Below are 26,493 nucleotides of genomic sequence, written 5' to 3'. Positions count from 1 at the left end.
CACACAGGGATGGACAGGCATGTCTCACCCTCGGCTTATACACGAGTCAATAAGTTTGCCAGTTTTTTTGGGGGTAAACACAGGTAGGCTGGACACACACACACACACACACACACACACACACACACACACACACACACACACACACACGGACACACACACACACACACACACACACACGGACACACACACACAGGGATGGATGGATGGAGACACACACACACAGGGATGGATGGATGGATGGAGACACACACACACAGGGATGGATGGACACACACACACACAGGGATGGATGGATGGAGACACACACACACAGGGATGGATGGACACACACACACACAGGGATGGATGGATGGATGGACACACACACACACAGGGATGGATGGACACACACACACACAGGGATGGATGGACGGACACACAGGGATGGACGGACACACAGGGATGGACGGACACACACACAGGGATGGACAGGCATGTCTCACCCTCGGCTTATACACGAGTCAATAAGTTTGCCAGTTTTTTTGGGGGTAAATTGGGGGCCTCGGCTTATATTCGGGTCGGCCTATACTCGAGTATATACGGTAGTTGTTTTTTTTTCCCCTGAAACCTTCATGTGTAGATAAGACCCAAGTTTAATGGAACACCTAACAGTGTAAACGTTTTAGAGAAGGTGCCCTCTTTAACGATAAAGTGACAGGTTCTCCTGTAACGAACCTCCTAGCCAATGATCCTTGCCTCTGCCCCCTTACTGATTGCCCCATTGGAGCTGAGAGCTCAGACCTTGTGTAAGCTCTTTCAAATGATGACCAGGCTCATGTCATGTAACAATGTTTAGCCAGTTGTGCCAGATCTCCAGCAGAGGTCACATTCTTCTCCATACCCAGAGGAATGGGGTATTTATTGAGCGCTGTAGCTCAACCATAGCATAGTAGAGGAATGCTATGAAGACCTATTGCAGGTGTGTGTACAGGAGTCCTCATTGATCAAAATTTGTTTAATCTGGTCATAGATGGATTGAATCTCAGCCAGTTCAGCAGGGACCAGCCAAGATTCGATCCATCTGCGGGGGAGGCTGATTGTACCCAAGGCCATCAATCAACTTGGTTACAACCAGCCTGTCGGATTTTTAGCATAAGATTATTGCCAGGGGCTATAGCAGTAACCATTGTGCTCTCCCAGCAGAGGCGGCTCTCTGCGACCCCCCCCCCCCCCCCCCCCCACACCAGGAGGATGCAATGGCTCTACGGGAGGGATTCCCCCCATCAACGCGGACTGTGTTGATGGGGGAATTGAGCGATTTTTTTTCTTTTTTTTTTTTTTCTTTCCATGCAACCCATGGTTTCTGAAAAAAACATCACATCATGTATGCTTGCCTTATCAACCAAAAATGCTTTCTTATTTATTGGTTTACATGATTCCCTCTACTTCAATCTCATTAACCTACTATGTACTCTCTGTTCCCATGATAGGGGAGATGAGGAGGTGGTGCAGAAGAACAATGCTCTGAAGCTGGTGCGAGAGTTACAGGCCCAGATTGCCGAGTTACAAGAAGACTTGGAGTCTGAAAAGGCTTCCCGGAACAAAGCGGAGAAGCAGAAAAGGGACCTGAGCGAGGAGCTGGAGGCATTGAAGACAGAGCTAGAGGACACTCTGGACACCACGGCCGCCCAGCAGGAACTGAGGTATTGAATGAAGGCGGTTTCCATCTTGGGGTTGTCTCCCGTGACTGGCCGCTTTCTTGAGACGTTACTGTCAAGTTAACACTCCAAATTTGCTTTCTTCTTTGAGGACCAAACGTGAGCAGGAAGTGGCTGAGCTGAAAAAGAGCATTGAGGAGGAAACCAAAAACCACGAGGCTCAGATCCAGGAAATGAGGCAGCGCCAAGCCACCGCCCTGGAGGAGTTATCTGAACAGCTGGAGCAGGGCAAGAGGGTAAGATTCAGTACAAGAGACCCGGATCTAGAAGAGCCTGTGAAAGGCTACTTGAGGTTAAAGGGATTGTAAAGTAACTTTTTTTTTTTTTAAATAACAAACATGTTATACTTACCGTATATACTCGAGTATAGGCCGACCCAAATATAAGCCGAGGCCCCCAATTTACCACAAAAAAAAACTGGGAAACTTATTGACTCGTGTATAAGCCGAGGGTGAGACATCCCTGTGTCCGTCCCTGTGTCCCGTCCGTCCCTGTGTCCCGTCCGTCGCTGTGTCCCGTCCGTCGCTGTGTCCCGTCCGTCGCTGTGTCCCGTCCGTCGCTGTGTCCCGTCCGTCGCTGTGTCCCGTCCGTCGCTGTGTCCCGTCCGTCGCTGTGTCCCGTCCGTCGCTGTGTCCCGTCCGTCGCTGTGTCCCGTCCGTCGCTGTGTCCCGTCCATCCCTGCCTACCTGTGCCACGCTCTCCTCCTCTGACAGACTGCGGCCATTCCTCTGTTCAAAAGCCCCGCCTCCCTGTCTGTGATAGGCGGAACACTCAATTTCCCAGCAGTCAGTGTTCCGCCTATCACGGACATCCTCTCATCCTCGTCCGTAGTATGAGGATGAGCGGATGTCCGTGATAGGCGGAACACTGACTGCTGGGAAATTGAGTGTTCCGCCTATCACAGACAGGGAGGCGCGGCTTTTGAATAGTAGAATGGCCGCCGTCTGTCTGCTCGACACGCTGATCGGGCAGGCAGACGGCGATGACTCGAGTATAAGCCGAGGGGGGCACTTTCAGCCTCAAAAAAGAGGCTGAAAATCTCGGCTTATACTCGAGTATATACGGTACCTCCACTGTGCAGCTCGTTTTGCACAGAGTGGCCCCAAACCTCCTCTTCTGGGGTCCCTCAGCGGCTGTCTCTGCTTCCTCTCGCAGGCGCTTCTCACATTCATGCGAGCTCCCTCGCATGGTGAGAAGCATCTGCGGGCGCGCTCCCGTGATACAGCCGGCGGCTATAGCCGCTCGCTGTATCACACGGCCCCGGCGCTCCGCGTCAGTGGATGTGATTTGACAGCAGCGCAAGCCAATGGCTGTGCTGCTTTCCATCCATCCACTCCAGCCAATCAGTGGCCAGGCTGAACGGTGAAGAGGATGGCGGGGGCCGAGCGCGGGATTTTCGAGGGGGTGAGGTAAGTAAAATGGGGGGGGGGGGCTGGGGGCGCCGGCAGTGTCAGATGTTTTTTCACCTTAATGCATAGAATGCATTAACCACTTTCAGACCGGACCATTTTGCTGGTCAAAGACCAGACCACTTTTTGCGATTCAGCACTGCGTCGCTTTAACTGACAATTTGCGCGGTCGTGCGACGTGGCTCCCAAACAAAATTGACGTCCTTTTTTTCCCACAAATAGAGCTTTCTTTTGGTGGTATTTGATCACCTCTGCGGTTTTTATTTTTTGCGCTATAACCAAAAATAGAGTGACAATTTTGAAAAAAAACGCATTATTTTTTACTTTTTGTTATAATAAATATCCCCCAAAAATATATAAAAAAACATTTTTTTCCCTCAGTTTAGGCCGATACGTATTCTTCTACATATTTTTGGTAAAAAAAAAATCGCAATAAACGATTATTGATTGGTTTGCGCAAAAGTTATAGCGTTTACAAAATAGGGGATAGTTTTATAGCATTTTTATTAATAATTTTTTATTATTTTTTTTTTTTACTAGTAATGGTGGCGATCTGCGATTTTTATTGTGACTGCGACATTGTGGGGGACCCATCGGACATTTTTGACACATTTTTGGGACCATTGTCATTTATACAGTAATCACTGCTATATAAATGCAGTGATTCCTGTGTAAATGACACTGGCAGTGAAGGGGTTAACCAGTGGGTGGCAGTGTAGGGGTTAAGTGTTCCTAGGGGTGTGTTACTAACTGTTGGGGGGGTTGGGCTTTCATTTAGTGAACACTGATCTCTGCTCCAATCACATGGAGCAGAGATCAGCGTCACTAGTTGCTAGGCAGAATGGAGAAATGCTGTTTACTCGGCATTTCCTCCATTCGGCCGCTCCGTGAGACGATCGCGGGGATGCCCGCGGCGATCGAGTCCGCGGGTCCCGCGACCGGACTCACGGGGGTCCCGACCAGCGCGGGAGCGCGCCGCCGGCAGCGCGCTCCCGATGGCAGGGCGGCATTGAATATTGGACGTACCTGTACGCCAATATGCCTGCCCGGGCCATTCTGTCGACGTACATCGTCGTGCGCTGGTTGGCAAGTGGTTAAGGTGAAAAAACATTTACCTTTACAACCCCTTTAAATGTGGAAATTTCCCTTCTGTAGGCCACCAATTTACTTAACACGTCCAGTCAATGAGTAGGGGAGGTTCTGCCTCGATCCTAATTGGGAGTTTCTTTTGGGTTCGGTGAAAATGAAGTTATTCAGACATTTTTCTTTTCCCTGTGTCCTGCACAGCTCAAAGTGAACCTGGAGAAGAACAAGCAGAGCCTGGAGTCTGAGAACAAGGAGCTGGTCGGCGAGGTGAAGGTTCTTCAGCAGCAAAAGTCTGAGTCGGAGTACAAGAGGAAAAAACTGGAGGGTCAGGTTCAGGAGCTTCACGCCAAGGTGTCGGAGGGGGACAGGCTGCGCGCCGAGCTGGCAGAAAAGACCAGCAAACTTCAGGTACCGCGTCCAACCTACGAAGCCTTCCGTCGCTTTTATAATAGCCAAAATGGCAATTTTTGAAGTTTACTCATGCGCTATACTTGGCGCAAATGTATTTCGTCTTTCTGCCTAAAAAATGATACTTAAAGTGGTTGTAAACCCTTACACACCACTTTGACCTACAGGTAGGCCTAGATTAAGGCTTACCTGTAGGTCCAAGCAATATCTCCTAAATCTATATGGTTTAGGAGATATTTGCCCGAAAACGGGCACCGCTGTCTACGGCGCATGCGCCGTAGACAGCGGCGCGCAGGCGCACTGAACGGGGCAGTTCCAAGAATGGAGCTGCCGCATTTGTCGATTCCCGTGCGCATGTGCGGGAGTGACGTCATCGCGGCTTCGCTGAATGACAGCGGCGGAGCTGCGAGACGCCACCAGCAAGATGGATGCGGCGGACTACAGGGGACAGCGGCGACTTCGCTGGCTCCTGTGTCAGGTAAGTGACACATAATGGGCTACTATGCGATGCGATGCGATGCGATGCATAGTAGTCCATTATGCTTTGCCTTTGCAAGGAATGAAAGAGGAAGTAACACCCATCAGGGTTTACTTCCTCTTTAATGGAAAGGCCAATATTGCTGTTGGGTCAGCCTTTCCGTGCATCTCCAACTGAATCCTGTTAACTTATTAAATAGACTTGATTAGTTCTTATTTATCATGGTTTGCAGGACAGTAGGTTTTATGCTGAAAGGTTGTGAGATGATCTGGAGACGTAATGATTTCTTATTTACCGTTTCAGAATGAGCTGGACAACGTGTCAACCTTGTTGGAGGAAGCTGAGAAAAAAGGGATTAAACTGGTCAAGGACGTCACTGGCCTGGAGTCCCAACTGCAGGACACACAGGTCTGTTCGGTGTGACCTCCCGTGTTTGTTAGCGGTTGGCTATTATGTTCTTTCAGGTCAAGATAAACAGTGGTTTGATGGGGTGTTGGGGGTCAAAGGTGAAAAAAAAAATTGCTGCAAAGTCACAGAAATCGTGCAGCAGCTTAAAGGGGCGTTCCGGCCAAGATTTTTTTTTTTTTTTAAGTCAGCAGCTACAAACACTTTTACAAACATAAGCTACATAACATAAACATAAAAAAAACATAAGCTACAAACATAAGGACACTTACCCGTCCAGTGAGCCCGCGAGGTCGATCCGGCGCCTCCATCTTAACGAAGGTAAACGGGCAGTGGAACCCTGCGGCTTCACTGCCCGTCTCCTACTACGCATGCGCGAGTCGCGCGGCGCTTTGTGAATGGCCCTGTTGTTTTCTGGGACACACACATGTCCCAGAAGGCAACGGGGCCGCTTACCGAAGAGGAGGAAGCGCCGTGGAAGAGGCAGATTAGGAAGACTGCCTAGCAACAGCGGTTTCAGGCAAGTTAAAAAATAAATAAAAAATTAGGGCTGTGGAAATTAAAGATTAATTCCTCGATTAATCGTTAATTTTTTTGATCGATCAAAAATGTGTGATTTTCAGGACACCAGGTATTATGCAACTACCCCCACCCCCTTTTCTCTAAGAAATAAATATATATATATATATATATATATATATATATATATATATATAATGTGTGTGTGTGTATATATATATATATATATATATATATATTTTTTTTTTTTATTATTATTTATTTATTTTAGGGCTGTGGAAATTAAAGATTAATTCCTCGATCGATTTTTTTATTTTTTATTAATTTTTTATTTTTTTGATCGATCAAAAAAAAAAAAAAAAAGCACTTGGATCTTTTCTTTCTACCCATGACCTGGCGTCCTTGCTGAGATCTAAGGAGAGGTGAGAAAAGCTTATGGTCCGTGTTAACCCTTTTGATACCCGCTTGCATGACCACCTGTTTGCACAGGGGTCCATGCCATAAGGTGAGAGTGATTAGTTAGACCTGAGGGGGAGGGATTGTCACGCTACTGTGGGGGGAAAAAAAAGACTTACGTCAGTGCTACAGTTTGAATTTAAAACGTATTTGTGTGAACTGTGAAGTTAAGTCATGGATTGTGGAAACTAACTAGTGTCAGCTGATTGTATATAGCGTATACCACATTTACCACTGACTAATGCAGAGCTGCAATGCAAGAAGATCAGCTAAAAGTAGTTGGATCTGTATGTGCGTTATAATTAATCGAAATTAGTCGATTAATCGATTAAAAAAAAAAATCAATTAATCGAACATGAAAATTTTAATCAGTATTTTTTTAAGAATTTTAATGCATTTTTTTTTGGGGGGGGGGGGGGGGGTAGCCCTCCACTTTAATTGTATGTGGACAGTAAAAGTTTGCAGCAGATGAGGACATGGACCCCCGTGGTTGCAGGAAGTAAAATCGCATCATCTATGGCCGCTTTTATTTATATTATGAAAAAAACAAAGCGCAGCGCATGAATTATTCTATGTATATATCATGGAAATACAAATATTGGGAACATGTCATTTTAAGTGAACAAAAATAGCCCCTTCAAAATCCAACATCAAAAAAAAAAAAAGTCCACTTGTGTAAATTCAAAGATCTAAGGTGGTGATGTTAAGATGTGAATCCAGACAGGAACATCCAGATTGTTCAGCATAAGAGTCACCACAAAAGACCACCACTGTGACTGAAGAGTGGGATGGCTTACCAGACAATGTTGACCCCTCCAAAAAGGTGTCTGAAATGCATATTACAATCCACATATGACCTCACAGCTGATCCGGGGGGTTTCTGACGAGCTATTTCAAAACATCCCACCATTCACAGTATAATAAGGCTCCTCATAAGGCAACTCAGGCAAGGATTTTATATAAAGAAATAAAAAAATAAAAAAAATCTAACCATCCATAGCTTAAATTTGTATGTGTGGCAGTATTTGATAAAAAGAAATACACTTACAAAGTCCACATGATGTGCAAACCCATAAGAATCTGCATGTAATCTGTATTTTTCCCCCCCAAAAAAAGATGGCTGCGGCTCAATTGTGCATACACAGTGGCATGTGTTATGACTCCGCCCTACGCGTTTCATCATACGCGACGTCATCATCTTTGTTTTGGGAAAATACGGACTGCACGCTGATTCTTATGGCTTGCATATCATGTGGATTTGTGTGTACGTGTATTTCTTTTTATTAAATACTGCCGCACATACAACTTTACGCTATGGATGGTGTTTTTTTATTTTTTATTTCTTTATATGAAATCCTTGCCGCAGTTGCCTTATGAAAAGCCTTACTATATACTGTGAATGGTGGGACGTTTTGAAATAGCTTCTCAGAACCCCCCGGATCAGCTGTGAGGCCATATGTGGATTGTCATATATACGTTTGAGACCCCTCTTTGGGAGGGGTCAACATTGTCCGGTAAGCCCCCCCCACTCTTCAGTCACAGTGGTGGTCTTTACTATGCTGAACAAGCTGGATGTTCCTGTCCGAATTCACATCTTTACATCACCTTCTTAGATCTTTGAATTTACACAAGTAGACTTTTTTTGATGTTGGATTTTCAAAAGGACAATTTATGTTCACTTAATGTTCATAATATTTGTATTTCTATGATATATATGGAATAATTTATGTACTTTTGGGGGGGTTTTTTTGGTTTGTATATGCCAAGTATTGGAATATAGTGCTAGCTGCTTTATGTTATTATGATACCACAATTAACCACTTCGCGCCCAGGCCAATTCTGACATTTCTCTCCTACATGTAAAATTCCAAATTTATTTGCTAGAAAATTACATAGAACCCCCCAAACATTATATATGTTTTTTTAGCAAAGACCCTAGAGCAGGCATGTCCAAAGTCCGGCCCGCGGGCCAATCGCGGCCCGGTTTTGAATGGCCCGCCTGGTTATTTGGACATGCATATCTTTTGTGGCCCCTGACGATATCCCAGCGCCGGGGCCACAAAAGATATATATGCTTCGGAAGGTACAGGGAGGACAGGACCGAGCGCCGCACACAGGAGAATTTCCTGTTTACGGGCGGCCTCTGTAATAGGAAGTCCTTCTCCTGCACTGCCATTGGACGACTGTTCTGTCCATCAAAGGAGGTGGGACTTTCTATTAAAGAAGCCGCCGTGTAAACAGGAGATTCTCCTTTGGCGCTCGTCAGTGCATTCCTGGCAATGGTGCTGCGTTCCTGGCAATGGTGAGGCATTCCTGGCAATGGGGAGGCATTCCTGGCTGTGGTGGGTGTGTTCCTGGCTGTGGTGGGTGTGTTCCTGGCTGTGGTGGGTGTGTTCCTGGCTGTGGTGGGTGTGTTCCTGGCAATGGTGAGGCATTCCTGGCAATGGTGAGGCATTCCTGGCAATGGTGCTGCGTCCCTGGCAATGGTGCTGCGTCCCTGGCAATGGTGCTGCGTCCCAGGCAATGGTGCTGCGTCCCAGGCAATGGTGCTGCGTCCCAGGCAATGGTGCTGCGTCCCTGGCAATGGTGCTGCGTCCCTGGCAATGGTGCTGCGTCCCTGGCAATGGTGCTGCGTCCCTGGCTATGGTGCTGCGTCCCTGGCTATGGTGCTGCGTCCCTGGCAATGGTGGGTGCATTCCTGGCTGTGGTGGGTGCATTCCTGGCTGTGGTGGGTGTGTTCCTGGCAATGGTGAGGCTACATTCTTGGCAATGGAGGGTCTGCAGATGGGCACTGATTAGGCTGCATTGGTGGGCACTGACCATTATTTTGCTTCACAGTTCTTTATTTAAACATTTTTTTTTCCTGAAACTTCCCTCTTAAAGTGAAGGTGTGTGTTATACGCCAATTAATACAGTATGTACAAATACGCCCAAGCTCATCTCTTCCCACACACAGCCACAAAGGCAAGAGAATTCTTGTTGGGCAGTGTATTAGAGCTCGAACGAACACACTTAGACCGAATTTTAACAGTTCAAAGAATGTCAGGCAAAATGGTCGGCCCTCGCACATGTTCACTTCATTAAATCCGGCCCTCTTTGAAAAAAGTTTGAACACCCCTGCCCTAGAGAATACAATGGCGCTTGTTGCAACTTTTTATCTCGCACGGTATTTGCGCAGCAATTTTTCGAACACGTTTTTTTCAGAAAAAAAACAGTTTCATGCTTTAAAAAAAAAAAAAACAGTAAAGTTAGCCGAATTTTTTTGCAGAATGTGAAAGAGGAGGATACGCAGAGTAAATAGATACCCAACATGTCACGCTTCAAAATTGCACGCGCTCGTGGAATGGCGCCAAACTTTGGTATTTAAAAATCCCCATAGGCGACGCTTTAAATTTTTTTACTGGTTACATGTTTTGGGTTACAGAGGAGGTCTAGAGCTAGAATTATTGCTCTCGCTCTAACGTTCGCGGCGATACCTCACATGTGTGGTTTGAACACAGTTTTCATATGTGGACGGGACTTGCGTATGTTTCTGTGTACGAGCTCATGGGGACAGGGGCGCTTTAAATTTTTTTTTTTTTTTTTTATTGTTAATTTTATTTTTATTTTTTTTTGTTTGACACTTTAAAAAAAAAAAAAAAAATGATGACTTTTATTCCTATTACAAGAAATGTAAACATCCCTTGTAATAGGAATATGGCACGATCTGACATATTTACAGTGAGATATGGGCTCAATAAGACCTCTAGGCTGGGAAGAATAAAAAAAAAAATGTAAAAAAAAAAAAAAAAAACGATCCTGGCTTCCTAGCCAAATCGGCGCCGTTTATTTGAATACAGAGGCCGGGCGTGACGTCATAACATCGCGCCCGGCCTCCGAACTATCGTAGAGACTCTGGGGACAATCTGCTCCGCCGGAAATCTCTATGGTAACTTGCGGGGGCCGGTGGATCCTGTGACCGACTCACCGATGGAAGCGGTGAGTCGGTACAAGCACCAGAGGGCGGAGGCCCTCCCGCCGCCCGTAAGACCGATCAAGCGGCGGAACAGCCGCTATGATCGTTCTTATGGTGCAGGAAAACGCCGATATCTGAATGATGTCTGTGGCCTCAGGCATCATTCAGATATAACCACCGAAAGCCCATGACGTCAATAGACGTAGTGTGGGCGCCAAGTGGTTAAGGAGCCCTAGCGTGTTTTTTATTTTATCTATATTATGTTTTATATAACAGGAGCAGTGGAATGCCCTAATGGTGGTTGGTGAACTTTGGAGAGGTTGGGGAAGGAGTCCTCTCTCTACGGTTTCTAAAAGAAAACCAGGAGTTGACTTGGCTGGGCAGACACCACCTATATCTGAACTATAACTTCCGGGTGGACTGTATTCAATCGGACTTAATTCATTTCACACAAACAGAAAATCCCCAATGTACGATTTGTCCCTTTTTGACAGGAACTGCTCCAGGAAGAGACTCGGCAGAAGCTGAACCTTAGCAGCCGTATCCGACAGCTAGAGGAGGAGAAGGGCAACCTACTGGAGCAGCAGGAGGAAGAGGAGGAGGCCCGCAAGGCCCTGGAGAAGCAGATCTTCAACCTCCAGGCACAGGTACCTTTTTTGTCATTGCAATATCATATGTTCTAAAGGGGCTGCATAATGAAGAACATGTCCTAACTAGAGGTCGACCGATATATCGGCCGATATTTGACGTTTTTTTAAATTAATCGTCGATTGTGCTGATAAAAAGGCCGATTTTAGAACTACAGCGCGACTTGGAAATGACTTCTGTAATAGAAGTCAATGTAAGTTGCCTGAGTCTTCATAGAAACGACTTTCCTCCTCTCTGGGCTCTGCCAAGAAAAGAGCAAAGAGATACAATGTTTACACTTCTGAATGAATGAACTCATCTCCGTGTGTAGAAGTTCTCAGTTTAACCATTTAAAGACTAAATCTTTTCTGACACTTGTTGCTTACAAGTAAAAATCCTGTATTTTCTGCTAGAAAATCACTTAGACCCCCAAAAAATGATATATATATTTTTTTTTAGCAGAGATCCTAGGGAATAAAATAGCGGTTGTTGCAATATTTTATGTCACACGGCCTTTGCACAGAGGTCTTTCAAATGCATTTTTTGGGGAAAAAAAATACACTATTTAAAAAAATAAAAATACATTTAAAACAGTAAAGTTAGCCCATTTTTTTTTTTCGTCCAAAAGTTTTGACTACCTGTTTTTATTATATAGGTTTTTTTTTTTTTTTTTATCTAAATCATACATACAAGTAAACTGATTGGAGGTTTGTTTTGTTTAATAAATGTTTAAATGTAAGAAATTTTCTGTATCACTTGATATGAAGGCTGCTTTCACACTGGATCGGCGGGCAGGCGTTGATGGTAAAACGCTGCTAGTTTTAGCGGCTCTTTACCATCATTTTAGCGGTGCTATTTGGCTGCTAGTGGGGCACATATAACCCAGCTAGCGGCCAAGGAAGAGGTTAAATGCGCCCATGAAGCACCGCTGCCAAATCGCATTGCATGTGCTTCGGCAGTGGTGCCCATTCATATCAATGGGCAGGAGTGGTGGAGGAGCGGTATACACCACTCCAAACGTGCTGCTTGCAGGACTTTTTTTTAAGATCCTGCCAGCGCATCGCCTCAGTGTGAAAGCACTCGGGGCTTCCACACAGACTGCAGGGGAGCCATTTTACAGGCGTGATTTTTAGCCCAAAAGCGCCTGAAAAATGCCCCAGTGGGAAAGGTGTGTTAGATTTTATGAGATGAAGGGGGATTAAAAAAATAAATAAAAATCGGCCTAACATATCGGCCCAAAAAAATCTGCATCATATATCGGCCATCGGCCGCCATGATTTCTAAATATCAGCATCGGCCAGAGAAAAACCCATATCGGTCGACCTCTAGTCCTAACCAACCAGAATTCAATTGGTTGCCTTTTCCTGATTACGTAATAACAACTGACTACTTTTTTCAACCAGCTTGTAGAATCCAAGAAGAAGCTGGAAGATGATGTGGGGACTATTGAAGGGTTAGAAGAGGTGAAAAAGAAACTCGTGAAGGACATGGAGCTAATGGGACAGCGCTTGGAGGAAAAGGGCCTGGCCTATGAGAAGCTGGAGAAGACCAAAAACAGACTTCAGCAAGAGCTGGATGACTTGATCGTGGACCTGGATCACCAGAGGCAGATTGTGTCCAACCTGGAGAAGAAACAGAAGAAGTTTGACCAGGTCAGTTGACTTTGTCCCTTCCTTTACTAGATTATGTCCAGTACCTCAGGAGAGGATAAGAAACATGGCATGAATCTCATCGGTCTCTCCCACCAGCTTCTTGCCGAAGAAAAGACCATCTCAGCCCGGTGCGCCGAGGAACGCGATCGGGCCGAGGCGGACGCACGGGAAAAGGAGACCAAAGCTTTGTCATTGGCCAGAGCCCTGGAGGAGGCGCTGGAGGCTCGTGATGAATTTGAGAGGCTGAACAAGCAGTTGAGAGCAGAGATGGAAGATCTGATGAGCTCCAAAGATGATGTTGGGAAGAGCGTAAGTTACCATAAAGATCTGTGCAGTCACATGGATCAGTGTGTGGGGGGGAGGGGGGTTGGCACACATTACCACAACCTTTGTAAACTAGGGTTCCATTTAACCTTAGGGTTTCTCCAGAGGTTGCTAGGGGTTCCTTGAACGATGGCGATGGAGTTCCTCATTCAATTTGTTACTTATTGAAGCGGAACTTTACCCGTAACGACTTCATAAAAAATATTCTTCTTTAGGAAGGAACTTGCACTTGATTTTTGGTGTCTTTTTTTTTGCCAGGTTCACGAGTTGGAGAAATCTAAGCGCGCTCTCGAGCAGCAGGTGGAAGAGATGAGAACTCAGCTGGAAGAACTGGAAGATGAGCTGCAAGGAACGGAAGACGCCAAGCTGCGCCTGGAAGTCAATATGCAGGCCATGAAGGCGCAGTTTGAGCGAGACTTACAGGCACGGGATGAGCAGAACGAAGAGAAGAAGCGCATGTTGGTCAAGCAGGTAGGTAACCCATCCTGCTGTGGGGGGGGGGGGGGGTTGCTTTACCGCATTCCATGTAGGAAGCTACCTTTCCCAACTTTAGTCATAGTCTGCCGATGTAATTGGGATTCCATATAGTTTGTATTCATCTTTCCAAGGTTCGGGAGTTGGAGGCAGAGCTGGAAGACGAACGCAAACAGCGAGCTCTGGCTGTAGCTTCCAAGAAGAAACTGGAAATGGATTTGAAGGATCTGGAGTCTCAAATTGAGGCAGCCAATAAAGGACGTGAAGATGCCATCAAACAACTGCGTAAGCTGCAGGTAACTTGGAGCACTGCGGACAATCTTCAGACCAAAGAATGTCAAGTTCTGAGATCCACCATTGGCCCTCCTTGTACACTTCTTATTTTTTTTAATAACTTTATTCTCGGCAGGCGCAAATGAAGGACTACCAGCGGGAATTGGAAGACGCCAGGGCATCCCGAGATGACATCTTCGCTCAGTCTAAAGAGAATGAGAAGAAGCTGAAGAACCTGGAGGCTGAAATTCTTCAGCTTCAGGAGGTACGAGTGTTACAGTATACAGTTGGCTTCACACGGACCAGCATCTTAATACTCGTGTACAGCAAGGCCTTACTACTAACATGCATGTCTGAGCAAAATGTAAAAAAAACATGCAGTACATATCAACAATACATGCATATTTCTTCTTGTGTAATCCCATTGAAAGCTCTGCAGAAAATAAAAATGGCTGCCAAAAATCAAAAACCTAACTTCCTCTAGTGAGCTGACAATCAGGGAGGCTGATAGGGGGGACCACCAGTCCTGCTGTAGGGGGCGCGGGCACACAGTGGGGCCCAGACAGCAGAGGGAATTGGTGTGGTCAGACGGAGGGGCAATTACAGAAGGATGCCCTGTGCAGCAGCTGAAAGCCAGTTTCTCTCCCTCCTGCAAGCTTTCAGCTGCTGCAGGGAGAGACACACAGGGTGTTATTCCTGTAATTCCTTCCCTGGCACCGACTCCCCCTCTCTGTTTTGCCTGCTTATGATTTCTCCTGTGTGCCCTCTTGTCACTGTGCAGTAGCTGAAAGCCAGTTTTTCGCCCTTCTGCCAGCTTCCAGCTGCTGCAGGGAGAGACACAGACACGGGGCATTATTCCTGTAATTGCTTCTCCAGCACCGACCCCCCTCCTCTGTTCTGCCTGCTTCTGATCTCCCCTGTGTGCCCTCCTGTGAGTGTGGTGCATCCTGTCCTGTAAAATAAAAAATTTGTAAAATAATATTAAAAAATACACTGATTGATTATCAGTGCAGCCCACAAGGTGTGCCCACCCAGGACCACCAGGGTTGCCAATCAGTGCCCATCAGTAATGCCTGCCAGTGCCTCCTCATCAGTGCTGCCTATAAGAGGTGCCCTTTTAGTGCCCGTCAGTGCGCCCTTTTAGTGCCTGTCAGTGGCCATCAGTGCGCCCTTTTAGTGCCCTTCAGTGCAGCCTTTCAGTGCCCAGCAGTGAAGGAGAAAAATTACTTATTTACATAATTTTATAACCGAAATAAAGAAAAACTTTCATTTCAAAATTTTCGGTCTTTTTTTATTTATTTTTTTATTTAGCAAAAAAAAAAAAACCCCAGTGGAGATGAAATACCACCAAAAGAAAGCTCTATTTGTGGGAACAGAATGATAAAAATGTAGTTTGGGTACAGTGTAGCACGACCGCGCAATTGTCATTTAAGTTGTGACAGCGCTGAAAGCGGAAAATTGTCCTGGGCAGGAAGGGGGTGAAAGTGCCCGGCATTGAAGGGGCACTGCAATGGTGAGCCTGGCATATGTCTCTGGGTTGGTCACGGTCAGCAAATGCAATGGAAGGAATCATTTTTTGCCGCTATGCAAAGTTCTGCGGCGCGTGCACGCCAGGCGTTGTCGCTTTGCAGTTTAGCCCCTTCCCGCCGAGCACCTCCTGGACCATTTTTAAGAGTTCTAAAATCCAGGATAGGTGGAAGCGGGCATCTGGATCATGTACCCGCTGTGATTGGCTGTCACATGATTGGAAAGCTCCCAATTCCAAGTATGCATCAGGAGCTTGGCAATTGGCATGCACTGAGCATGCTGTCAGCGCGGTAAATTGTTTACACAGGACCGCGTATATGCTTACTGTTGGCCGCGAAGGGGGGGAGGGGCAGAGCAAGACACTGTTTAACCGCCTAATTCTTTACTGCCCCGCCCCCCAACCACAAGCATAAATTAGGCCTTATGGTGCAGTGACTGTGCCGCTGATTCGGTCGGCAGGGTAGCGTATGCTTCTATGTTCAATGACTTTCAGTGACTCGTTTACTTTCCACCCTTAGGATCTGGCCGCCTCTGAGCGCGGGCGCCGCCATGCCGAGCAGGAGAGGGACGAACTCGCTGACGAGATCTCAAACAGCACTTCAGGAAAGTGAGTAATCGATTCTAAATGGAACTTACCTGTGTGTCTATCCGTGGCAGTAGAGCGGGTGGACCTTACACGATGCTGCCGTATGTATGCGTTCTGCCGGCATCGCTGTCTTGTGCTGGGAGATCATTTAACGGAGTTGTAAAGTCTCGAGGTTTGCATTAAGGTGAAAAAACTTCTGTGCTGCAGCTAACCCCCCCCCCCCCTTTACCTGAACCCGATTGTTCCAGCGACGAGCCCAGCCTCCGTCTCGGGTCCTCATTGAATAGATTCATAGCAGCAGGAGCTGTTGGCTCCCACTGCTGTCAATCAAATCCAGTGCTGGGGGCGGAGCCGAGTCATACTCTGTGTCGATGGTTGCAGCAGCAGGACTCGGGAGCGTGCCCACATGGATGCCCCCATTGAATGAGCCAGGATCACCACCGGGGGGGACCCCAGAAGAGGAGGATGAGGGCCGCTCTGTGCAAAACCATAACAAAGAGGAGGTAGGTATGACGTTTGTTATTTTATTTTATTTTTTTAACGAACCTTTACAATCGCTTTATTCGTACGCCTTCAGCACTGTGACTGCGCTGTCGTCCAACTGCAGAAACGGGAATGATTGGTTCCTGATCACATGATCACTGTGACAGCCAATCACAATGATTACGTGATCAGGAAGCTCATATACCACCTCTGGTGTGATCACATAAAGCATGGGCGCTCAACCTGCAGCCATCCAGCTGTTGGGGAACTACAAGTCCCATGAGGCATTGCAAGGCTGACCGTTACCTGTACAAGCATGACTCCCACAGACAGAGGCATGATGGGACTTGTAGTTCTGCAACAGCTGGAGGGACACAGGTTGAGCACCCATGCCTTAAAGCAGGGGTCTCCAAACTTTTCAAAGGGCCAGTTTATTGTCCTTTTAGATTTTCGGAGGGCCGGATTGTGGCCAGCAGAGGCAAAAAATATCATGTGCCAAGCATCAGTGAAAAGAAATATCACTGGGAGGAATAGTGCCCCATCATTGGTGTCGGTGGGAGGAATAGTGCCCCATCATTGGTGTCAGTGGGAGGAATAGTGCCCCATCATTGGTGTCGGTGGGAGGAATAGTGCCCCATCATTGGTGTCGGTGGGAGGAATAGTGCCCCATCATTGGTGTCGGTGGGAGGAATAGTGCCCCATCATTGGTGTCGGTGGGAGGAATAGTGCCCCATCATTGGTGTCGGTGGGAGGAATAGTGCCCCATCATTGGTGTCGGTGGGAGGAATAGTGCCCCATCATTGGTGTCGGTGGGAGGAATAGTGCCCCATCATTGGTGTCGGTGGGAGGAATAGTGCCCCATCATTGGTGTCGGTGGGAGGAATAGTGCCCCATCATTGGTGTCGGTGGTAGGAATAGTGCCCCATCATTGGCGTCAGTGGGAGGAATAGTGCCCCATCATTGGCGTCAGTGGGAGGAATAGTGCCCCATCATCCCTACTTTGTCTAAAACCTAGGACTAGATTTCCATGTTTTTAACAGGTCGGCCCTCCTAGATGAAAAGCGGCGTTTGGAAGCCAAGATCTCCCAGCTGGAGGAGGAGCTAGAAGAGGAGCAGAGCAACATGGAACTTCTCAACGATCGATTCCGCAAAACCACTCTTCAGGTGAGCAAACGTGTCTCCCCCTGCCCAACAACCCCTTCCCCGTTTTCCTGAAAGGTAAAGGACCCCGGTATAAGCTGCTCCCAGCCTGAAACCTTGTTTTTTTTTCATTCTCTTGCAACCAATTGACATCCCGGTACGCACCGGTTGTAAGAGCAATTGAAGCGATTAACTAGCTGCTGGATTGCTGTTACAAGCAGCATGGCGCCATAGGAAGGCATTGTGTGAGTTTAGCTGCGAGAGAACTTGATCTAAAAGCTGAATTCTATTCCGCCCGTGTGAAAGGGGCCTAAATTCATTCCCGGTGACAGCAATGAGTTATCCAAAATAAAAAAATCATTTAAAGTCACGGTGTAAAAATGAAAAAAAAAAAAAACTAAAAAAATTAAAATTAACAGTGTAAAAAATACAAAAACAATAGTTAAAAGAAATATTTAAGGCAACAGTTTAGAAATAAAAAAAATACAAAAATTAATACCGTATATACTCGAGTATAGGCCGACCCGAATATAAGCCGAGGCCCCCAATTTACCCCCAAAAAAACTGGCAAACTTATTGACTCGTGTATAAGCAGAGGGTGAGACATGCCTGTCCATCCCTGTGTGTCCGTCCATCCCTGTGTGTCCATCCATCCCTGTGTGTGTGTCCGTCCATCCCTGTGTGTCCGTCCATCCCTGTGTGTGTGTGTGTCCATCCATCCATCCATCCATCCATCCCTGTGTGTGTGTGTGTCCATCCATCCATCCATCCCTGTGTGTGTGTGTGTCCATCCATCCATCCATCCCTGTGTGTGTGTGTCTCTATCCATCCATCCATCCCTGTGTGTGTGTGTGTGTCCAGCCTACCTGTGTCCCGAGCCTCCGTCCCGTGCCTTGCCTCCGTCCCGTGTCGTGCCTTGCCTCCGTCCCGTGCCGTGCCTTGCCTCCGTCCCGTCCCGTGCCGTGCCAGGATCGCCGCTCTTCGTCGGCGCCTCGGCGGCCATTCTAAAATTCAAAAGCCGCGCCTCCTCCTTCGCCTGTGATAGGCGGAACACTGAATTTCCCAGCAACCTGTGTTCCGCCTATCACGGACATCGTCTCATCCTCGTACTACGGACGAGGATGAGACGATGTCCGTGATAGGCGGAACACAGGCTGCTGGGAAATTCAGTGTTCCGCCTATCACAGGCGGAGGCGCGGCTTTCGAATTGTAGTATGTCCGCCGTCTGTCTGCTCGATACGCTGATCGAGCAGTCAGACGGCGATGACTCGAGTATAAGCCGAGGGGGGCACTTTCAGCCTCAAAAAAGAGGCTGAAAATCTCGGCTTATACTCGAGTATATACGGTAGTTAAAAAACAGAAATATTTAAAGCATTAGTTTATAAATTAAAAAAAAAATAAACTTGAAGGTGCGTTTTCAGTTTTGCAGAAACGCAATACAGTCCATGTAACGCGGTTTCCTTTGGGCCACGTTCACACCTATGCATTTTATGGAAAGGCTCAGGGACCAGCAGGTTGTGTTTTTGGTTCCATAGACTTCAATGGATCAAAAAAAACGTGTGAATTGAAAAAGATGCAAAATGCACCTGAAATATGCAACCTGCAGAGGTGTGAACTGGGCCTAAGGCTTCCTTGAGCAGCCTGCATTACAGAAAACGCCTGTCGCTGGACTGACTTGGGTTTGGATTCCAGGTGGACACTCTCAATACCGAGCTGGCCGGAGAACGCAGTTCAGCCCAGAAGAGCGAAAATGCACGACAGCAACTGGAGCGCCAAAACAAGGAGCTGAAAGCCAAACTTCAGGAACTGGAGGGGACGGTCAAGTCCAAGTTTAAAGCCACTATTGCTACCCTGGAGGCAAAGATCGGGCAGCTGGAGGAGCAGCTGGAGCAGGAGGCCAAGTGAGTAGTTGTAAGAAAGGAAGGGAAGTGGTGCAGCCTTGCAGGCGCGGGGCTCAAATACCCCCCCCCCCCTCCCATGAAGATTGCATGTTCTCTCCATGCTTGTGTGACTTTGCCTCTTTGCCTGTAGGTTAATTTATCTTCCTCTTGATTGGCCCCCGAGCGTGGATCGTTACAGTGTGTGTTCCTGCTGATGAGGAATAGCTTGGTATTTTTTTGTAAAACAAGATAAAATATGTTGCTTCTGTAGAAAGAAATGACATGTTGAAGACCCTGCGGGTACGTTGGGAACTCTCGTAATAATGGATTATTTCCCCACCCCCACTCTCTTCCTCTAGGGAACGAGCCGCCTCTAACAAACTGGTGCGCAGGACTGAGAAGAAGCTGAAGGAAGTCTTCATGCAGGTGGAAGATGAGCGCCGGCACGCCGACCAGTACAAAGAACAGGTACGCATTGACTGATAATGGACTGCATGTATTGGAGGGGGGGGCGGGGGAGGCAAATAAGCTTCCTGTATCCCTATAAAGGCCCAGGAAAGTGGTGCGAGTGCTGTGCGGCACATGTAGGGCTGCTGCAGCCTACCTGACAGCCCCCCTCCCCTTTTGGTCTAAATAGACCCCTGATGAATCCACCTAAGATAAGAGAAAGGGACTGAAGATATAAATTCCTAAGTCCCCTTCTCTGCAGCCTCAGATGCTGTTAGAGAAATTAGATGCTTATTTTATGATAATTGAATGCATGCTTGCAAAAGATTGCTTAGAAATAGAATAGTTTAAAGTTATACAGAGTTGTTTCGAGTTCTTGAAATGCATATAAATCACAGAGATAAGATAGTTCATTTTTAGTTCACTAATTAGAAAAATAAACTTTTGACAGTAGTTGAACTACAGCCAGATAAGATAACATATCTTGTGCCCTCATTAAAACTGTTAAAATACATTGAATAAGATAACACTGATGTGTACGTATGTATATATTAAAGCAGTTATAAAGTCAAATTTTTTATACTTTAACCTTCAGGTAAGCCTATAATAAGGCTTACCTGTAGGTAAAAAGAATATCTCCTAAACCTGTACGGTTTAGGAGATATTCCCCTCGCAATGAGCCGCTGACTTCAGTGGCGCATGTGCACAGGGGATTCTCGGCTGAAAGTCCGTCAGGCGCCAGACTTTGCCGGGAAGAAAACTCCCACGCACATGTAAATAATACAGTACATTTTTGTAGAACCAATATATGAATACATATAAAAGATTATATAGTGAGACAAATAACATTCTCCCAAAGTCATAAATCTGTTATCCTTGAAGTTGGTGAAGTCTTATGAGGAGGAGGAGGATTTGATTTAACATGATTGGGTGCCATATTGTCTCTATACAAGCATTTTAATGGGTAAAGCCATAGACAAAAATGGTTATAAATCATTTCAATGAACATATAGGAATTCTGTGAAATGAATACGTTTGGTTGTAGAACATGTGTCAGATTTATGGTTAGTTACATTGCCGTAGATCTTGGCAACCAATCGCATCTAGGAGAGATGGCTAAGATTAGGGCTTGTAAAGGTATATAAAGGCAAGTCAGATAGGAGCCCATAAGGCTGAACTCTATGTATGCTGCCCTACTGCATTGGTCATAGAGTTCAGAACCAATGGGCTAGGACAGTGATGGCGAACCTTGGCACCCCAGATGTTTTGGAACTACATTTCCCATGATGCCCATGCACTCTGAAGTGTGGCTGAGCATCATGGGAAATGTAGTTCCAAAACATCTGGGGTGCCAAGGTTCCCCATCACTGGGCTAGGAGGTCCTTCAGTCAGTTTGCAAAAAATGTTAGTCAGCAGCTAGGACACAAAGCAGAACTTTCACTTTAGGATAAAGTTCTGCTTGGACTTCAGAGAGATTCAGAACGTGCAGCTCCAACTGAACTGTTCTCTTCCATGTCTGGCTTGCACTGATTTTAATTAACTTAGAAGAGTGGGGCAGGCATAAAGTCTGCACCTCTCTTTGATATCATAGCTTATTGCCTCCATTCTCCAGTACTGCACTGGAAACCTGAAACAGAGGCTGTGGTTGCAGTGGGGTTATCTGGCCTTATCACTAGGTTTAGGTTATATCTGAATCCTGTAACTTAAATTCTTTGTATATAGATGAAAAGTTTCATACACATTAATATATATTGGGAATAGTCAAGGTAACACAGATTTTGGTACTGTGGCCATCACCCCGGAGTCTCTCCGCACCCCCCGTGCCCACCAAATATCTGTGCTCCCGTGGCTGCCTGCTGAAGAACGAGCCGTGTCTCTTCCTCCCTGTAGATGGAGAAAGCCAACACTCGCATGAAACAGCTAAAGAGGCAGCTGGAGGAGGCCGAAGAAGAAGCCACCCGGGCAAACGCGTCGAGGCGCAAACTGCAACGAGAGCTGGATGACGCTTCCGAGGCCAACGAGGGTCTGACCAGGGAGGTGACCACTCTGAAGAACCGACTAAGGTGAGAAGATTGTCACTAATATCTGGTTATGTACAGACCAAGGGACGGGGGGAGGGCATTGTAGACTCTCGATTACTCTTCCACACACCTCAAAATTGATTGGTTGTAACAAATATCACCTTAGCCCCCATGGAACCCTTTAAAGGGAATCGTTAGTTACTATTAATGTGCATCAAAGCCAAAACTTTTTTTTTTTCTTTTGGGTGTAATTTGGTCGTTTTAAAAAGATGAAGATTGCACACATTTGTCCGGGTTCAGAGCTTTATTGTGCAAAATATCAGAAATGAAATTGAACCTCCAACACGTTTTCGGGAGTTTTGATATTTCACCGGTTGTAAAGTCAATTTTGGGACTTTTACCTACAGGAAATCCTATAGTAAGGCTTACCTGTAGGTAAAAAAAAAAAATCTCTAAACCTGTTCGGTTTAGGAGATATTCCCCTCGCAATGCGCCGCTGACTGCAGCGGCGCATGCGCACGGGATTCTCGGCTGAAAGTCCAGCAGACGCCAGTCCCTGCCGGAGAGAAATCTCCCGCGCGCATGCGTGGGAGTGACGATATCGCGGCTCCGGCCACTGACAGCGCCGGAGCCGCGATACCTGGAAGAAATGCTGAGGGAACATGTCAGCTCCCTCGGCGTGGATCGGGCCAGATGTCGGGACCTCGTTCTAAGGTAAGTATTTCATAATGAGCTAGTATGCGGTGCATACTAGCTCATTATGCCTTTTCCTTTGCATGTGAGTTAAAAAAAAATAATAATAATTCAGCGGGTATACTACCACTTAAACTATTTCCTTGCCCGTACTATAGCCAAAAGAAGGCTACAGTGGGAGCTTAGTTTGCCGGGAGAGCGTCCCATGGACATCGTCCTGTGATCGCGCTGGGGCACGGGCTTCGCGCTCTGTGATCGCCAAGTCCTTTGGAGCTGATCGGGGTAAAAGGGGCAATCACAGCAGCTCTTTACCATGTGATCAGCTGTCAGCCAATGGCTTCAAACATGTTACATAGTGACACCTAAATATTTTTTACCTTAATGCAAGGAATGCATTACCGTATATACTCGAGTATAGGCCGACCCGAATATAAGCCGAGGCCCCCAATTTACCCCCAAAAAACTGGAAAACTTATTGACTCGTGTATAAGCCGAGGGTGAGACATGGCTGTCCATCCCTGTGTCCATCCATCCCTGTGTGTGTGTCCGTCCATCCATCCCTGTGTGTGTGTCCATCCATCCATCCATCCATCCATCCCTGTGTGTGTGTCCGTCCATCCATCCCTGTGTGTGTATCCATCCATCCATCCATCCATCCCTGTGTGTGTGTGTGTGTGTGTGTATTCATCCATCCATCCATCCCTGTGTGTGTGTGTGTGTGTGTGTGTATCCATCCATCCATCCATCCCTGTGTGTGTGTGTGTGTGTGTGTGTGTGTGTGTGTCCGTGCAGCCTTGTGTGTGTGTCCAGCCTACCTGTGTCCCAAGCCTCCGTCCCGAGCCGCCGTCGTCCCGTGCCTCCTCTGTCCCGTGCCTCCTCTGTCCCGTGCCTCCTCTGTCCCGTGCCTCCTCTGTCCCGTGCCTCCTCTGTCCCGTGCCTCCTCTGTCCCGTGCCTCCTCTGTCCCGTGCCTCCTCCGTCCCGTGTCGTGCCGATGGATCGCCGCTCCAGGATCGCCGCTCTTCTCGGCGGCCATTCTACAATTCAAAAGCCGCGCCTCCTTCTCCACCTCCGCCTGTGATAGGCGGAACACTCAATTTCCCAGCAGCCTGTGTTCCGCCTATCACGGACATCCTCTCATACTCGTCCGTAGTATGAGAATGAACGGATGTCCGTGATAGGCGGAACACTGACTGCTGGGAAATTCAGTGTTCCGCCTATCACAGGCGGAGGCGGAGAAGGAGGCGCGGCTTTTGAATTTTAATGTCCGCCGTCTGTCTGCTCGATACGCTGATCGAGCAGTCAGACAGCGGTGACTCGAGTATAAGCCGAGGGGGCACTTTCAGCCTCAAAAAAGAGGCTGAAAATCTCGGCTTATACTCGAGTATATACGGTACTTTAATCTAGGGTGAAATCTAAAAAAAATTGTATTTGTGTATATATTGTTTCAATTGTCTGCATATATTGGTACTAATTCTCATTATGTGGCGTTTGTTTATTTCTTTATAAACGAATACACGGTTTTTGAATCTCTATTGCGTTTATATACAGTGGGTGCATTAGTCTCCTGAAGAAGCCATAGCCTGGCGAAACATGTAGAGATGAAGCTGCTGCATCATCACTGTTAAAAACCGAATGGATATTTCATGATGGTTTTTATGTAATTTCTAATACTATTTTCATGTATGTTATAATAAAAATGTATATGTGTTGGCACCTTTAAAATCCCGTTTCTACTTTTGTTTCTTTGGGATGTGGTGTCGGAGACTTTCGGACACCAGACAGCTCTTCCCTGCCGGCTACTATGTTGCTACTTTGTCCCTGCAGAGTTACAATAATGTAGGTGCTGGTAAATACCCAGTGAAGTGACTGGCCACAGGTGATGTACAAAGATTAATCAAATCCTCCTACACTATAGAGCTTTTCCCTCTATAGTGTGTACTTGCCTCAATCCAAAGCATCAAATTTCTGTCTGCTCCGACAGTCTTGGGAGAAGCCCCCTCTACAGTCTCCTCTGTGTAAGTTTCTCTTATAAGACTGCGTAGAGGAGAGGTGTGTCCATTACCTTCACTCAGGTCTCAGATTACACTCAGCTGTCCTCACTGTGTTGTGCAGTGTGCGACACCAGATCTCCGCCCCGCCTGCTGGAGATGAGCAAAAAAAAACTGATCTGTGTGTTTTAGAAGGCTGTAGAGGAGAGAGAGCTACAAGATAAGCAGGTACAACTTGTGTAGGAGGATTTGTTTCATCTCTGTGTATCAGTCACTTCACAGGGTATATGTGAAGGTTTACAACTACTTACGTTTTTTTTTTTTTTTTTTCCTTGCTCTTGCAGACGGGGTGGACCCATGTCTTTCTCCTCATCTTCCAGCCGCTCTGGTCGCCGACCATTGCAGATAGAGGGCACGTCTATCGACCTTTCAGACGACGAGACGGAGAGCAAAACCAACGAGGTCAACGAGACATCGGCCTCCACCCCCACTGAGTGACCTCCTCTCTCTGGAATTCCTCTGCCTTGTCAGGAAGGGACACTAAATTGCTCACAGCAGCACTACAGGTCATACAGACAGGGGGGGGGGGGGAGCCTGGGGCGGGGGTGGGGAAGCCTATAACACCCCCTTCTCAGGCCACTCCATTTCGCAAAAAAAAAAAAAAATCCCAATCTGCCGAACCAATCTCCTGCTGAAAGTGCCCTTTTCTGCAGGAAGGAGATGGAAGCCATCTTCTTCTTCCACCTCTCCCTCCTCCCCATATCCAGAAGGCAGCCAATGAGAATGGGTTCTGTGCTCTGCGTTATCCTACAGACTTCATTTATTTTCTCTTTCTAGTATCATGTGGACAAAAAAAAATCAATTTAAAAAAAATGGCGCACTACATGTTCTCTGTCCCGGGGGAGGGGAGGGGGGGGGGGGGTGACGGTAGGACGTGGGATCAAATCGTCTCTTTGCATGTTCTAGAAGCTCCTATAACCTTAACCCATTTCATTATCAACTACGGAACTTTGTGGATCCTTATCAAAGAATTTCCATAACTAAACTGTGAATCCGCCAGTTTTTTTTTTCCTTTACATAGGGATTCGTGGCGGGAGAGAACTTTTTTTTTGGGGGGGGGGGGGGATTTCAACCTCCCCGCAGCAGCAATGATCTCCAAACCAAAATCCAACTCAAGATTAGCACTTTCTTGGACCCCCGTAAATGGAAGAAGAAAAATAAATAAATCATGTGACGACAAAAAAAAAAGGTGCCTTAGCCACTTAGACAATTGAGAATAATAAAGTACATATCCACTTGTCCCTATGGAACTAATGTGATGACTTTATTGTGCATATTATATCATGTGTAGCTATGACGTCAATCCAAAAGTCAGTATTATCCAAACTCTTGTGCTGGAAGATAGCATTTTTTTTATTATAATTATTATTATTATTATTATTAAAGGCTTTGACCGTTCCGGACTCGGGTGGAGTTTTGGTTATACCCGTCCTGAGCCGGGAGACGGTTTCATCGTTTATACAGGTTATCTCTGCGCTCATTCAAATGTCTGTTCATATATTATGATTTTTTTTTTTTTTTTTTAAATACGTAACAGCTGCCAGAATCTCCCACCCCGTCCCCTTGGAGTGCCCCATACCCCTTACTTCCGTGTATATCTCATATTTCTAGACAATAAATTTTGTAAGACAATAAACGTATTCATTCTAGAATCCTGTGGGATTGTAGTCTTATTCCAAAAAAAAAAAAAAAAAAAAAAAAAAGATGATTTCAAAGCCGTTGTTTATGGGAAACAAGAAAACTTCATATCCAAAGGAAGGTAACCAATCGTTACAGCCGTATATGAAGATGGTCGATGGATAATAACCGCATTTCAGATGTCATTTTCAGCACTTGTAAATTGCAGTAGAGATGTGCAAACCGGGAAAAAAAAATGGTTTTGGGTTCGTTCTTTAAGTTAA

The 26,493-nt window shown here is 46.5% G+C and overlaps 1 protein-coding gene across 7 annotated transcripts in view; it reads left to right on the top strand.

Annotated features, from left to right (window-relative positions):
* MYH10 (myosin heavy chain 10) overlaps positions 1-26,244 on the top strand; it is a 183,324-nt gene extending 157,080 nt beyond the window's left edge. For 6 of the 7 annotated variants that reach the window (XM_077458583.1, XM_077458581.1, XM_077458580.1 and 3 more), the window contains 16 exons: positions 1,473-1,685; positions 1,792-1,936; positions 4,397-4,603; positions 5,385-5,489; positions 10,911-11,063; positions 12,447-12,695; positions 12,792-13,004; positions 13,278-13,490; positions 13,628-13,789; positions 13,903-14,031; positions 15,812-15,900; positions 17,403-17,526; positions 19,195-19,403; positions 19,742-19,850; positions 21,720-21,892; positions 24,877-26,244. In XM_077458583.1, the coding sequence (XP_077314709.1) occupies positions 1,473-1,685; positions 1,792-1,936; positions 4,397-4,603; positions 5,385-5,489; positions 10,911-11,063; positions 12,447-12,695; positions 12,792-13,004; positions 13,278-13,490; positions 13,628-13,789; positions 13,903-14,031; positions 15,812-15,900; positions 17,403-17,526; positions 19,195-19,403; positions 19,742-19,850; positions 21,720-21,892; positions 24,877-25,030 (2,647 nt within the window). In that variant the 3' untranslated portion in view covers positions 25,031-26,244. Of the gene's footprint in view, positions 1-1,472; positions 1,686-1,791; positions 1,937-4,396; positions 4,604-5,384; positions 5,490-10,910; positions 11,064-12,446; positions 12,696-12,791; positions 13,005-13,277; positions 13,491-13,627; positions 13,790-13,902; positions 14,032-15,811; positions 15,901-17,402; positions 17,527-19,194; positions 19,404-19,741; positions 19,851-21,719; positions 21,897-24,876 lie in introns of those variants that run through there. The other variant, XM_077458584.1, reaches the window with a different exon arrangement.
* Positions 26,245-26,493: the final 249 nt, after the last annotated feature.

Source organism: Lithobates pipiens, unplaced genomic scaffold (assembly GCF_037356315.1).
Source record: "Lithobates pipiens isolate NorthernLeopardFrog02 unplaced genomic scaffold, aLitPip1_a1.2 Scaffold_28, whole genome shotgun sequence".
In the NCBI taxonomy this organism is placed as follows: Eukaryota; Metazoa; Chordata; class Amphibia; order Anura; family Ranidae; genus Lithobates; species Lithobates pipiens.
The sequence above is the reverse complement of the archived record's forward strand: the minus strand, read 5'-3'. Positions and strand labels throughout refer to the sequence as shown.